This window comes from Heterodontus francisci, chromosome 13 (genome assembly GCF_036365525.1).
Source record: "Heterodontus francisci isolate sHetFra1 chromosome 13, sHetFra1.hap1, whole genome shotgun sequence".
NCBI classification, from domain to species: Eukaryota; Metazoa; Chordata; class Chondrichthyes; order Heterodontiformes; family Heterodontidae; genus Heterodontus; species Heterodontus francisci.
In genome coordinates, this window is record NC_090383.1 from 23,054,229 (window position 1) to 23,068,497 (window position 14,269).

A 14,269-nucleotide genomic window follows, 5' to 3' on the forward strand; every position below is an offset into this window, starting at 1 on the left:
ATGTTCATGCCAGCTTTCTGCAAGAGCCCAACTCACCCCTTAGTCCCACTCCCCTGCCTTTTCCCTGTAGCCCAGCAATTCTCTTTTCTTCAGATAATTATCCAGTTCTCTTTTGAAGGCCTTGATTTAATCTGCCTCCACCACACTCCACTGCATTCCAGACCCTAACCACTCACTGCATAAAAAAGTTTTCCTCATGTCACTGTTGCTTCTTTTGCCAATCACTTTAAATCAGTGTCCTCTGGTTCTGGATCCTTCCACCAACATGAACAGTTTCTCCCTATATACTCTGTCCAGACCCATCATAATTTGGAACACATCTATCACTTGACACATCTATCCTCACATGGCCTCGCCGTCCCATGCTAATTGGAAAGCTAACAAATTGAATGATTGTTGACTGTCAAAAAGTCTCATTTCTTTATTCATGTATGGGATGTGGGCATCACCGGAAAGGCCAGCCTTTATTGCCCATCCCTAATTGCCATTGAGAAGGTGGAGGTGTGCCGCCTTCTTGAACCACAGCAGTCCATGTGCTGTAGGTACACCCACAGGGCTGTTAGGAAGGGAGTTCCAGGATTTTGATCGAGTGACAGTGAAGAAACAGCAATATAGTTTCAAGTCAGGATGGTGTGTGACTTGGAGGGGAACTTGCAGCTAGTGGTGTTCCCATGTGTCTGTTGCCTTTGTTCTTCTAGGTGGTAGAGGATGAGGGTTTGGAAGGTGCTGTTGAAGGAGCCTTGGTGAGTTGCTGTAGTGCATCTTGTAGATGGTATCACACTGCTGCCACTGTACACCAGTGGTGGAAGAAGTGAATGTTTAAGATGGTGGATGGTGTGCCAATCAAGCAGGCTGCTTCATCCTGGATGGGGTCAAGCTTCTTGAGTGTTGTTGGAACTACACCCATCCAGGCAAGTGGAGAATATTCCATCACACTCTTGACTTGTGCCTTGCAGATGGCAAACAAGCTTTGGGGAGTAAAGAGGTGAGTTACTCGCCTGTGACCTTCCATCTCCAATATTTTTATAACTGAAACGAACTGTTCAAAAGAAAATAACCAATACACACAATTCTTTTTAATGTACCTATGATATTTCTCCTGAGTGTAGCCATGTCTAGGAGATTAATCTTCAATTCCTCGCGACTCCAGGACAATCCTGAAGGGTTGGCCATCCCACTCGCCTAGAATTGTTGGACTTGCAATAGCTGCAGAATGACATACTTACACAAAATTTTTTTTTTTTTTAATTCTCTTTTCCGTGCACAAAATTGCAACTGGCAGCCCAAAGACCATTTGCAAAAATGTGCATTTGTTTGTAATATCTCATAACCCTTTTAAGCTTTTCTTCAGGGTGTACAGGTGCTTTGTTCCTACAATGGGCCCATTGCAACAGTGACAAGCTATCTTGGTTACAGCGTGTGCCTCACCTGCCCTCAAGACCACCAGCCGCCACAGTCAATTGGTAAGTGAACTGGACCCTTTAATATAGAACTTCTGGTTCAGTAGAGGTATTTACCCTCCTCTCCCCCTCTTAGCCTGGCCAGGATGCACTGCAGCAACTTGCCAAGGCTTCTTCGGCAGCACTTCCCAACCCTGTGAACTCAACCACCTAGAAGGGCAGTTGGTGCATGGGAACACCATTTCCTCCAACCTCTCCTCCCAAGTCACATACCATCCCAACTTGGACATATATCGCCATTCCTTCATCAACACTGGGTCAAAATCCTTGATTTCTTTTCTAACCTTTACCAGTTTGGATGAAAGGTCACAGACCTGAAACGTTAACTCTGTTTCTCTCTCTACAGATGCTGTCTGACCTGCTGAGTAATTCCAGCACTTTCTGGTTTTATTTCAAAATCCTTGAACTCCCTGCTTAACAGCATTGTTGGAGCTCCTTCGCTACATGGACTGCTGCAGGTCAAGAGGAGACACACCACCTTCTAAAAGGACAAGTAGGGATGGGCAATAAATTCCTGTCTTGTCAATGATACCTGCATGAATTTAAAAAAAATACTGCTACCAATGGGCCATACTGGGAATGTCAGAGGCTGACCGTGTGAGGAAGGTCTCACACAGACTTATATAGTCCATCAATCTCTTGAAAATACCCCAAAGGGCAAGACAATTTTTAGGATTACAGCTCTCAATAAACATTAACAGGGAACACTTATCTAGAACACACAATAATGCAAATACCCTTTTAGTCAAAACAAAATGTGAGGTAGCAAAACTTTTAAAATAGATGGAATTTATCAAGACTTTAGCAAACCCACAAGTATTTAGTTCACAACTGAACCTAAAAATGGTTTATAATTGTACAAAATATTAACAAATAGCATCAAAAAGACATCAGTAATGTGTAATGTCTGACTCCTAATTTTTTTACTGCTCATTCTTAGGTCAGTTTGTGAAATGGGCTTACCGCACTGAGCTTTGAAACAGGAATAACGGAGAAAGATTTTAGGATTAGATCAGGGTTTGTGTTATTTTGGAACTTTGTGTATTCCATACAACTGAAGTGAACAGAATCTTATTTGGTATAATTAAAATATTAACCGTCTCGGAGTGTGCTACAAGGCTGTAAAACAATCCTGGTTTAAATGCGTCCAAAATCCTTCTGTTTTGTAAAGCATCAGAACTCAGAAAGTGTATGACACCTCAGCCCAAGCGTTACTCACTGCATTGTATACCCCAGCACCCATGCATTATCCACTGCAGGACACAACTATCCCTTGCATTACCCACTGCATCACACAACCCTGCCATGCATTACCTGCTGCATAACACACCCATCATCATGCATTAGCCACTGCATAACACATTTCAGAATTCATGCATTACATAGGAACAGGAATAAGCTATTCAGCCTCTCAAATATAATTGCCATTCAATTACAGCATGGCCGATCTGTAGGTTAAACTCCATCTATGCACCTTGGTTCCGTAAACATCTATCTACCTCAGTTTTGATATTTTTAATTGGCCTAGTCTCAACAGCCTTTTGAGGGAGTGAGTTCCAGATTTCCACCATCCATTGTGTGAAGAGGTGCTTGCTGACATAACTGTTGAATAGCCTAGCTTGAATTTTAAGGTTATGGCCCTTGTTCTGGACTCTCCTACCAGAGGAAATGATTTCTCTCTACCTACCCTGTCAAATACTTTAATCATCTTAACCATCTTTAAATGCATTATGCATGGTATAATACACTGCTGCACTAAAGGCCTGCTCAGGTCAGGGAAACAAATCCCAACCCAAACCCGACAGGACCACATCGGACCCGAGCCCAACCCAGCCTGAGTCCCTCCAACTTTTCCCGCGCCCGACCCAACCCACGCCCAACCCCAACCTGACCCGACCACCGGAATGTTCCCTTTACCTACCTTGCGACTCAGAATCTGCAGGAAGCTGCAGCATGAGCGTGATGACATCATAGAGACGCTCACTCACTCACTGCACGGACTCAGAGTTTCCCTCCTTGACGTTCCGGACTCCCAGCTCAGGTAGGTTTTTCAACTTTTCACACTTACCAGCAGAGCAAAATGTAAGACTTGTGCGTGTCCGACCCCGACCCGGACCTGGCCCGACCCAAGCCCGAAAGCCGGACCCGGAAGAGCGACCCGACCTGATCCGAACCCGACACATGTCGTCAGGACCCGTTGGGTTCGGGTTGGGTAGCAGGCCTTTATGCTGCACCCATATATTACCCACTGCACAGCACATCCCAGCCCATAAGATTCTGTCTGCAGGACATCTTACAGCCTTTGTATTAACCTCTGTATAACATACCTCAGCCTACAAAGTACCCTCTGTATATAATTTCCAACTCTACTTTACCCTGTGTAACACACACCAGCCCATGTGTTACCTTCTGCTAAACATACCCCAGCCTGTGCATTATCCTTGGTATATCACATACCAGTCTACAGTCTACTCTGAGAAACACGCTCCAGCCTATTTGTTACTTTCTTGGCAATGCACTGCAGCCTATGTGCTGCTCTCTGTGCGGTTTACATTGAGTCACAAACCCACTCTTCATTTTACCCTCAATGCAACACATTTAAAGGAAATTCATTTTTTTCCCAATCCCTCATGTTTTTGTAATTGTTTCTCTTTCTCCCACCCTTTCTCTCTCAGCAAGCAATTCTCCAACCAAGAGGGCAGAGAGACAACATACTTTCAGGCCTCTGCCATTGCAACTTTTCAGTCAACAACTAGCAGATACCAAAGAGAAACTTGAAGTGATGCTATCTTCCTTTGGAAAGTAATTTTGCATCTACTTTTACTTCCTTATTCCTCTCATCCAGAAATTAAGGTCTTATTACATAGGGGACTGGCTACACCTCCTACCACTGCAATAGATAATCCATGCATGCACTCATATGCGTCCTCACTGGGCAACCTCAGCTTTTACTCTTTTCAATGCTTACAGTCTTCCATTGGGTTTAACTCTGTTACTGTAGCCGCCTGCTACCATTCACATTCATGTTTGTCACCTCAAAAGACCATATATTTCCATATGGGCTGGGATCGCCTCCCTCAGCTACAAGAGAAGGTGGGACAGAGATGATACACTGTTTTGCCATGATATTTTCTATCCTGCATACATCCCATTGGAATGCCCTGCTTTACATCATACATTAATCAGGAGTAAACTACAATGCTATTTTAGGTCATCGATTTAATGACCAATAAACCAATGGCAGAGGTAAATTAGTCATCATCCTCTTTTGCTGTGGTCACCCATGTATCTTTACCACCTAGGAATCTGATTTAAATGGGATGAGTGCAGTTCCTCTGTGGGGGAGACTGTTCCCCGATCCTGGGCTTCATCTGTTCAGACAGTAGCATTGTGACAATTTTAATTTTTCTTCAGTCCTCTCTGTCTGACCTCCATGTTGGCCTGCCTAGAAATGCATTGCTTCGGAGTGCTGTCCTTTCCCAATGGTTTTTCTGTGCTGGAGAGGTCCAAGGCCATGTTGTCTTCTTCAGCTGTGGTGGCACGGTTGGTTATGGGCACCCGGTCTGTGCCCACCTCAGTTTGCGATGCCTCTATGCTGCTCTCCACATAATCCTCTCCCACAGTTTCGACACTTTTAGTTTTCAGTGTTGGATCAACAGATTTTTTATGCATTCCTAGATTTTAATTAAAGGCTGGTTAGTGACAAAAAACTTGCTCAGATCTCTCTATTTTTACCCCTTTTTTTTCTCTTACTGCATATTTCAGTTTTTACTAAATCATTCCAATTGGTGTTATAGCAGTTCACACAAAACTTACTGGCTGTAGAATCGTAGAATCTTACAGTACAGAATGAGGTTATTCAGCCTTTGAAAGAGTTATTTTTGAGAGAGCTATTCAATTATCTCCAATCCCCCTTCTCATTTCCCATAGCCCTGCAAATGTTTCCTTTCAAGTATATATTCAAGGAAATCCTGAAAACCACACAGACGAAGTTCATAAGTGAAAGTTGAATTACCCCCATTACGTTTCCACAAACTGTTTAAAATTAGCAGATAATCAGAAATACCATTACATGGTGTTATACCACTTTACTAATTAACATGGTCCAGGAGCTTCCTTATTTACCAAAAGTCTAGCATTCAGGACAAAGAATTGGGATTGCAGCACCTTAAACATGTAAATTGCAACCTATACTTCTAAATAAAACCAGAATCTCCCCTTCACATGGGATGGGGGGGGGGGGGGGGGTTGGGGGGTGGGGTCAGGATCTGCAGAAGAAATTTATCATCTCTCATGGCATTCATGACAATAAACTTCAGCAAGGACTATGCAATTGACAATTATAAGGAGCTTGCACAGAATCCAGCAAATTGTATAAGCTTTTTACTGCCATGTTAGAAGATAACAGAATAATAATGAGTGAAATTAGTCTTGGGTGGTAGCACAATACGGGTACTAGCAACTCAACAGTCTGTTTTTACCCCAGGCTCCAATTCCTTTTCCAGGGCATTGAACAGGCTGATCATTCACTTTCACCTATTGATGCTACAGCCTGAGACTGATTTCACACGAACCCAACCCACCTCCCCCACCCAACCCTCCCAATAGTCTGCAATTGCTTACCAAGCAGCCAGGGGGCGCAAGATCCTACCAAACCATTTTTGCCAGAGTTGAGTATGGATTCGGGCAGTGGGATGGAGTGCCTGACCATGGCACCATACAGTCCATACTCAGCCATCACACTGCTCCTGCCCCAGCATTTCTCCCGCTTCCTCCATTTCGCTCTTCTGTTCTGAAACCACACCTGAGGGGGACATGGCATGGACAAACTTTATTTACAAACTCTAAACTTCCACCACTATTGCATCTTGGTGGCTCTCCATGGTGCAAGAATCTTCATCAATAATGCTAAGTAAACAACCCTATTTGGCCTCCTCCCGAGGTCCTCCCAACACCATAGATGCCAGTGTCTAGCCATTTCAGTTCACTCTACGTAATGTTAAGTAGCAGAGTCCATTGGACACAGCAAAAGAATCAACCATGGTTCAGTGGTGGCACCTAGGGCACCGAAAGTGCATCATAGCCAATGAAATACTTTTTCAAGTGTAGTCACTGTTGTAATAGAGACATTGACTCATTTACAGCATAGGAGGCCACTCAGCGCATTGAGTCCATGTCAGTAATGTAGGAATAGTGGCAGCCAATTTGTGCACAGCAACGTGATAATAACCAGATAATCTGTTTTACATGTCAGTTGATGAATAGATTTTGTCCAAACCACCAAAAGAACTGCCCTACTCCTCTTTGAAATAGTGCTGTGGGATCTTTTACATTGTGATGAAAACCACACCTGCCAAGAATGAGGCATATTAATTTTGTCATATGGAACATTAATTTTAAACTCTTACTGGACTGAAAACATGGCAGCACCTGCATTCTAAAAGGACAGTGGCTGAAAACATTTGCAGTCTAAGAGACAGTTGCCTGGAGAAGACAATGGAACTGCTCCTTGATTCAATTAACCAAATGGATTTTGATCAAAAGATTTTGAGTGTGTAAACGTTAGTGTTCCAGACCTCCTACTGAGGATGTCTATTGAGATTGAAAGAATCCACAAACAATCCAGATGGGGAGTTAGTCACATGACTGGCCTGCTGGCCCCAAGTTGGTTTGAATTGTGTTCAAACAGAACAGTTTGGGTCAGACTGCAACTGAACTTGAAGGAAGACAGCATCTCCCTGTCTTGCTCTCTCTCCCTCTCATGCAACGATAGGGACCCACAGAAGAAACTAAGCTAAGACGGAAAACCATTGAAACAAGTTTGAAAGAATGCACTGAGCCCCAATGAGACGGCAAGATTTAACTGCAATCAAAGATTTTACATCGAACTCAAAAGACAGTAAATGAACTCCAGCTATTGCTTCAAACCTTTCCCCTTGATTCTTTCCCCTTTTCTGTCTCTACCTGCATGTGTGGTCGTGTTGCGTATTGTCAGTAGTTTTAACCGAATTAGTATTTTAAGGTGAATAAACTTACCCCCATCTTGTTTAAATCCAAGAAAACCTGTCTGGTTGATTTCTTTGCCATTACAATTGGACAGTAGTGAAACAAGGATTCACTGAGGGGAAGCTAAAAACATGGTGTTTTAAAAAATTAAACCCGGTTATGGTCAAACCAGGAAAAGGCGGCAAGGGAACCCCTGGACCCTTTTCTCAACTGGTTGTAACAATATCCACTTGAGAGGGTAGATGGGGCCTCAATGTAATGTCTCATCTGGAAAAAGGCACCTCCAGCAGTGCAGCACTCCCTCAAGTACTGCACTAGAATACAAACCTAGATTTTGTGCTGAAGTCTATGGAGTAAGGCTTGAACCTACAAACTTCAGGCTCAGAGGCAAGAGGACTACCAAATGAGCCAAGACTGACACCTAAACACAGCTAACAGGCTCATTAGCGAGGAAGAGAATTTTTTATTATAAATTCAATTCCCATTTTGGACTTCAAGTGATTAGCATTAAGCAGTCACATCCAATTATATCATAACTAAGATTTTACATGTATCTGGGATGTCCCAGTCACCCCATTTCTTAATGGTTTGTTGGCCTGCCTGTGAACCTACCTGTATTCGGTCCTCAGCGAGCTCTGTCTTCATAGCTAACATTTCTCTAGCATACACGTCTGGGTAATGAGCCTCGTTAAAAGATTTCTCCAGTTCCTCCAACTGGTGAGCTGTGAACACGGTCCTGTGGCAATCAGAGATCAGACACATTGGTCACACGCAACAAGGAAAGAATAATAAAGGAAGAAGTCTTGCCTTTATACAATGCCTTTCAGAACTTCAGGATATTCCAAAGCACTTTACAGCAAATTAAATACTTTTGAAGTGTAGCCATGGTTGTAGTGTAAGAACATTAGGAACAGGAGTAGGCCATTCAGCCCCTCAAGGCTGTTCCACCATTTAAATAGATCATGTCTGATCTGCATCTCAAGTTCATTTTCCTGCCTTTGCTCCATATCCCTTGATACCCTTTCCTAATAAAAACACATATTCGGCATCACAGCGTTTTCAAAGTACATTGGTGGAAGAGGTAAAATTGACCTTGGGTGATAGCACGAAACAGGCAATAGCAAACCGCCACACCCAAGTTGCTGCCTGCCCCATTGAAATCAATGATGAAAAAATATCGAGCACTGTGTAAAATGTGATGCCAATTCGCCATTGCCTGTTTTTGCGCTGTCCTTCAAAACCAATTTCACCTCCCCATTAAATTCCTGTGAAAAGTCAGATCACAAGCAAAGCAAACAGTCCAAATACCAGGGGATGGGCTGCAAAGTATGTCATACTTTTTTTTTTATTACCAAAATATACTTTATTCATAAAAATCTGTAAAAATTACATTGCCAAACAGTTTCCAAACAGCACCAAAAAATACAAACATTGCAAGGGAGATCAGTTTCCTTCAATACTGTCATGAGTTTCTTCCCAACCCTTCCGTTTCACAATTGTCATGTCAATTACAGTTTTACATTTACAGCAATTGAGAATATTTACGATACAGTTCGAGGGGTTTCCCATGGATCCAGCCCCTCAGTCCAGCTTGGTGGGGGAACCTTACACTGTGCTTTTTCCCCATTGAGCCTTTGCTGCGGCTGCCCCAAGCTTTAGTGCGTCCCTCAGCACATAGTCCTGGACCTTGGAATGTGCCAGTCTGCAACATTCGGTGGTGGACAACTCTTTGCGCTGGAAGACCAGCAAGTTTTGGGCAGACCAAAGGGCGTCTTTCACCGAATTGATAGTCCTCCAGCAGCAGTTGATGTTTGTCTCGGTGTGCGTCCCTGGGAACAGCCCGTAGAGCACAGACTCCTGTGTTACAGAGCTGCTTGGGATGAACCTTGACAAAAACCACTGCATCTCTTTCCACACCTGCTTTGCAAAGGCACATTCCAGGAGGAGGTGGGCGACCGTCTCTTCCCCACCACAGCCAACGCGGGGGCACTGTGCGGAGGGGGCGAGACTTCGGGTGTGCATGAAGGATCTGACGGGGAGGGCCCTTCTCACCACCAGCCAAGCTACGTCTTGGTGCTTGTTTGAAAGTTCTGGTGATGAGGCATTCCGCCAAATGACTTTGACGGTCTGCTCGGGGAACCATCCGACAGGATCCACCGTTTCCTTTTCCCGTAGGGCCTTGAGGACATTCCGTGCAGACCACTGCCTGATGGACCGGTGGTCAAAGGTGTTTTCCCGCAGAAACTGCTCCACGAAGGATAGGTGGTACGGCACCGCCCAACTGCACGGAGCGTTCCGCGGCAATGTGACCAGGCCCATCCTTCGCAACACCGGGGACAGATAGAACCTCAGCACGTAGTGACACTTGGAGTTTGCGTACAGTTACCAAACAGCAGAGTGGCATTGCCTTTACATGCTGCAGGGACTGGGCTTGTTGTACTATTCACTAAGCAACACCATGTTAGCCCTCAACTCTAATGATGAATCATGTAAAGATAGTCACATTAAGCTACTTCACTACAGACTTTTTGTTTTACATTGCTATACATAGATAATTGAAATGCTCCAAAATAACAATTACTTTAAAAGGCATACTGCCCATTTCAAATTTCTTCAGCAGGTAAGTTAAAAAAACTCAACATAGGAAGATTTCAGAATTTTGAACTTTTTAAGTCCCAATAGCAGCTAAGGGAGGAAACCAGAGCTTTATCTTTGCCCATACTGACAATCAAAAGCTAAAAGACACAGCCAGCAGCAACAACATTGTTCTAATTCTAAGATAGTGTAGGTCAGATGGTTTCACAGGTCGGCGCAACATCGAGGGCCGAAGGGCCTGTACTGCGCTGTAATGTTCTAATTCTAAAAAACTTCATTATAAATTACCAACAGATTAAAAAAAATTCAAAGCTCTCAAACTAGGGAAATTATCTGTTTCCTCCAATTATTTTCCATTTCTCACCAACAGCCCCCCCACCCCTACTGCTCCCAGATTGCACTGACTCTGACTGAGATATAGTTCCACCAAATATGACTGGAACCGATGCCTAACCCTGACAGCAAGTGTTGATGATGTGGTTATGGATAGTTATGCACATATTGTCGATACAGCTGTCATGGAGCTCCAGTAACTCCATACCCAAGGCAGGGACCTGAATCCTGGATTTGTGTTTCAGACTGTCCACAGTTGCTGTTTCACTGACGTGTTCTGCGCTGTCACTGGCTGATACTTTGCAGACTGTGGACACTGTTGGCAAACCCAGGGATCAGCTCATCTGCCTCTTGACAGCATTTCTTCGATCGAGGGTCCCACTCCCTCCTCCAGGCCCTCTGCCGCCTGATGCATTTGACACATTCTGGAGGCAGGCAGGTTTGTGCCTGGCACTCAGTCTTGTCTACGGTCATTATGGTAGCAGATTATAACAGCTGACATGACACATATGGATGGCAATACAGCTGAATCAATAACCATACCCATGTGCATTTTGCACCCAGGATCATTTACAGGGCTACTGTGTTATGGTGTTTAATTACATCTAATTGTTTTTAAACCACTGTACATGGGTTTACAGGATTTTTAAACTGTATTTTGGAGGTCACATTCCATGATTCGGTTCACTGGGCAGCAATCAGAAAGTGGGAACTGGGTCCAATAATACCAATTCCAGTGATTATCAAAGACCAGGGGATCTAATCTGGCACCTTCTTGGGTCTGAATGGCGTCCTGATCTCATCACTAACCCAGAATCAGAGCATTTCAATCACAGAATTATTTACTACACAAGGAGATCATTCCTTTGACCTTGTGCACTTTGACCCCGATTCCAGGCACAATGTAATTTAACAAGGCGGCAATTCAAACGCCTTTCTGCAGTGCACTTCAACATTGCTCAGGATTTTCAACAGAGCGCACACATACCTGTGTCGCCTCTTCTTCCTTTTCACCTGTGATGCTGCGGAATTCTTCAGGTCGCTGCGATTACATGATGTGTTCTCATCATCTAGTGCCAGGGACAGGATTAGACCACAGTCACTGTTAAATCCAGCAAACCCAAAACAGCCAGCAAAAAACAGAATCCCCAATGTTGGAGATCAAAGTCTCTTACTTCATCAAACATGATTTAGCAGGGTATGGTAGTATCGGGGTTATGTTAGTGGATTAGTAACCCAAAAACCATTAATGCAATCCTGCCACGGCAGTTCGAGAATTTGAATTGAGTTTAAAAAGAAAAAGCTGGTATCAGTAAAAGTGACCATGAAGCTGTCTGGCTGTTGTAAAATCACAGCTGATTCACTAATGGAGGAAATCTGCAGATTTCACCCAGTCTGGCCCTAAACGAGACCCCAGTCCCACACCAATGTGCTTGACTGTTAACTGCACTCGAGGTGGCCCAGCAAGCCACTCAAGGCAACTCGGGATGGGCAAGCAATCTTGAGAATTAATAAAAAATAAAAGATTTTAAATATCAATACTTTTATCAAAAACTTAAGTGTACTCGGCACACTTTATTTGATCGAATGAATTATTTACGGCATAATTCTTGTAACGAGAATAAAAAGTCAGGCGTTTCGTTAGCTTTCACGAGCAGATTTCAAAAACACAACGAACCAATTGCAAAGACTAGGTGTGCCGTATGTTGCACTATTTAAATAGCAGGTCGAACTCTCACCCAGTGAAGGTATATCAGACCCCGTGTGCAAGATCCAGGTTTTAGTCAGTAACAGGCGGTGTACAAACCAGGATAACTAAGGGTAACTAACTTTCCAATATCCTCCACTCAAATAAATGGCGGGGCACTCGCAGTTTAAACAGTGGGTCTCGTTTCATTTGACAGACAACCTTCTGAAAATCCCCCAGCCCTCTTCCTGATGTACATGTTCAACGTTTTAAAATCACGTTTTACGTTTAACTTCTAATTAAAGATGTCACTGTCTGAAAATGCATCTGGTTTGCCAACTTCAGATTAAAAAGAGGAAATTGCAAATCTTCAATTGAGTAGAAAAAGTAATATACAGAAATATAAAAATGTGATTAAAAATAGATGGTGTGATCCATACTGTGGTATGATATTTATCTCTTTACAGTAACTAGAAACGAACAAATATGCATGTCCCGAAACCAATCTTAATATTATCACCACCCTCCCGTCTACTTTCTCCCTCATTCAATGTCAGTTTCGTCCCCAGAACCGCCTCCTGAGTTTGCTTTAATGAATAATGATATAATAAAAGCCAACAGAATTCATTTGCCGGAAACGGGAAGCTGACTGTCTCAGTCTGCCAACTACACAGGACTGCAGAATTCCCCAAAGTGGAGAGGAGGAGAGTGCAGGGAGGAGAGCAACTGCAGGAAAACATACTAAAGTAGCAAGTGTTGGAGATAGGGATGAGTCAAGGGTCGGGGCTCTAGAACTACCCCATTTTCTCTGTCTAACCTCCTTTGTATTTCCAGCCTTTGTTTCCAGTGTTTCCCACTTTAAAAAATGAGCTACAGGTACGCATTTCATATATATAGTCATTTTGGCTACAAATGTGACACGTTAGAAATCATTTGGGACACGGTCGTTTGGAAAGGATATGGAAACCGTTAAAACATTTTTTCCGGCTTTCACAACATCAGGACATCCCAAGGCTCTTTACATCCAATGAAATACTTGAGAAATGTAGTTACTATTGTAATGTAGGAAAGCGGGTACCCAACTTGCGCAGAACAAGGTCCCACAAACAGCAATTAGATTACAAAAAAACACAGGTCACCTGTTTTCGAGATATTGGTTCAGGAATAAATACTGGCGAGGGCACCGGGGAGAATTCGCCCACTCTTCGAAGTCATGCGTGGGATCTTTTACATCCACCCCAGGGGGCAGCCGGGGGCTCAGGACAGTGCAGCACTCCCTTAGAGGGGCAACCTATATTTTGTCTGTGGAACAAGACTAGAGTCCACAACCGTCTAACTTTGTGGAGTGTTACCCACTGAGACCTGTATCCTGTCTGGAGGGATTGTTACCGAGTCCAGCCCTGTGGCTGGAGTTACAGGTGGGATATGGGGAGCATCCACACACACACACACACATCCAGAGAGGGAGTTAATAGGGGTAATAGGGAGAGACAAGGTGGGAAGGAAAGGGGAATGGGTAAGATTAGGTCTAGTGTCAGACTGATGCTCGCTTTACCGGAGTTGTGCAGTGCCTGGTAGTTGTCGAGCAGGGTAACCCTCCGGAGCAGCGGCATGCGGTTGTGCAGGACGGCCGGCCTCCCTTGCAGCTCTGACAGCACGTCCAGGAAAGCGGGTCCGGGTGGACGGAAGGCGCTGAGTGAGCGGCTACAGAGCAGCCCGAGCCCCAGCCCCGCCGTGAGGAGCGGCAGCGCTTCACTTGGGGATGACCCTGGCGGCGGGGGCGGAGGCGGTGGCGCTGCCGAGAGTCCGGAGTCGGCGGCGCTGTCCAGTCCCAGCAGGTCGGTGATGGCGAAGCCCCGGGACCGGCTGCTTTTCTCGGCCTCCTTACTCACAGTCAGAAAATCCCCGAAAAGCGGTTTGCATTCGGCTTCACAGCTCACTTCCCTCCCGGTCATGACTCTGGGTTTTCCTTACTCTCTCTCTCTCTCTCTCCCCCCACCCCCTGCAACCCTTTCAGGATCCCGGTGCGATCGCCCGGTTCAGAATTTGCAGAGGGTTTTTCTATCTGCCTCCCACCCTGGAGGACGCTGTCTAGATCCAATCAGCGGCTGCCCAGTCACCCCCTCCTCCTGCCCAGTCACAACCCCCCCCCCCCCCCCCCCCTCCTCCTGCCCAGTCACCCCCCCCC

General features: G+C 44.7%; 1 protein-coding gene across 1 annotated transcript; it reads right to left on the reverse strand.

Annotated features, from left to right (window-relative positions):
• Window positions 1-4,859: 4,859 nt before the first annotated feature.
• Window positions 4,860-14,036, reverse strand: vsx1 (visual system homeobox 1 homolog, chx10-like). Its single transcript, XM_068045669.1, has 5 exons — window positions 13,637-14,036; window positions 11,383-11,464; window positions 8,079-8,202; window positions 6,084-6,264; window positions 4,860-5,134 (listed from the first exon to the last, which is right to left on the reverse strand). The coding sequence occupies exons 1-5, from the start codon at window positions 14,034-14,036 to the stop codon at window positions 4,860-4,862; spliced, it is 1,062 nt and encodes a 353-aa protein (XP_067901770.1).
• Between the last annotated feature and the right edge of the window lie 233 nt (window positions 14,037-14,269).